General features: G+C 50.7%; 1 protein-coding gene across 1 annotated transcript; it reads right to left on the reverse strand.

Annotated features, from left to right (window-relative positions):
- Positions 1-411: 411 nt before the first annotated feature.
- LOC100907405 (uncharacterized) lies at positions 412-1,143 on the reverse strand. Its single transcript, XM_003738884.1, has one exon. It carries the CDS (start codon positions 1,141-1,143, stop codon positions 412-414), a length of 732 nt encoding a protein of 243 aa, XP_003738932.1.
- Positions 1,144-1,352: the final 209 nt, after the last annotated feature.

Genomic DNA, 1,352 nt, shown 5'->3' on the forward strand with positions numbered 1-1,352 from the left:
TCCGGGCCTGGCCGATGTTCTGGTCAGCTTGCGGAACGCCAGGCGTTCCGGCAGGAGTTAAATCTTCCTCCAATGTGTTCCAAATTATTTCTTCGACAAAATAAATGTCTGTGTGATTAAGACTCAGTTTTACTTTTTGGGAGATCGGGTCGGTTCTCAAGAAATGCCTAGTTCGGCTGGGAATGCTCTATCGGGAAGAGTTTCGTGATGGGACGGTTGAAGATTTGGCCCGTGGCCGTCTTGATTGTGCATGATTTCGATTTTCTAGGTGCGGACTCGTTCTTGAGTGCTATGACCTTACAGAGGGCCAATACGCCCGGTTGGCGTTCGAATCTTCCAGCAGACAAATGTCGCCGATTTTCAGCGGCCTGGCCGGAATGGGGAGTCTGTTATGAGCAGATCTTAGGTAGCTCAGGTATTCGCGGTGGAATCTTTTTCCAGAATGAGTTTTAGGATCCTCTGTTGGTAGGTCCATCTCCTGGAGAAAATTATCTTGTCCGAATCCTTGGTTCTCATCGGGTTGGCCGCATGCTGCGGAAAGAATGTATCTCCTCGATAACCGTGCAAAAGGTCCATCGGGCTGAGGGCTTCTGTGGAGTCGAGACCTGATGCTACCGCCGTGATCGGGCGTTTATTTATCATCAGCTCGATGTTGCTCAGAATCACCTCCAGGTCCCGGAAGTGGGGAACTGATGTTCCGAGAACTTTCCTCAGCGGTCGCTTGACCGATTGCACGAGGCGCTCGTAGAAGCCGCCATGCGAAGGGGAGTTCGGAGTTATGAAGTTCCATCTGATGAATTTGTCTGCGAGCCATTTCTTTATTTCTCCGTTGATGATGTGATCGTACAGGAGTTTGAGTTCCTTTGCTGTCCTCTGGAACGATAAGCCATTGTCTGAAGTGATCGTGGTCACCGACGGGTATCGGTTCACGAATTTTTGTAGAGCACCGAGGACCTCTGAGGTCGACATGTCGGTTGTTAGCTCGAGATGGACCGCTCGGGTGACCGCGCATACGAAAAGGAGAATGTAGCTTTTCGCTTTTTCGCCTGAATCGTTCTTGTATTTTATGGGGCCGGCGAAGTCACAACCTGTGTGGTAGAATGGTGGGGCCGTTTCCAGCCTGAACGCTGGCAACGGAGCCATTGGGAGGCTTGCGGCCTGGCCGTGAAAGATTTTGCATGTAGCGCAAGAGGAGATGACCTGTCTCGCTAGTTTCCTTGCGTGAATAATGAGAAATTCTTCTCTGAGAATATGTAGAAGGCCGGAAACGCCTCCGGAGTGTAGGCATTTCTTCTCGTGGATGTATCTGACGATAAGTCTGGAGAGATTACAGTCCGCTGGGAGGATGATCG

The sequence above is a fragment of the Galendromus occidentalis genome, unplaced genomic scaffold (assembly GCF_000255335.2).
Source record: "Galendromus occidentalis unplaced genomic scaffold, Mocc_1.1 scf7180000076337, whole genome shotgun sequence".
Classification (NCBI taxonomy): Eukaryota; Metazoa; Arthropoda; class Arachnida; order Mesostigmata; family Phytoseiidae; genus Galendromus; species Galendromus occidentalis.

Excerpts from the sequence above, each read along its gene's own strand:
- LOC100907405 (XM_003738884.1), bottom strand. The coding sequence starts at position 1,143 with ATGGCTCCGTTGCCAGCGTTCAGGCTGGAAACGGCCCCACCATTCTAC.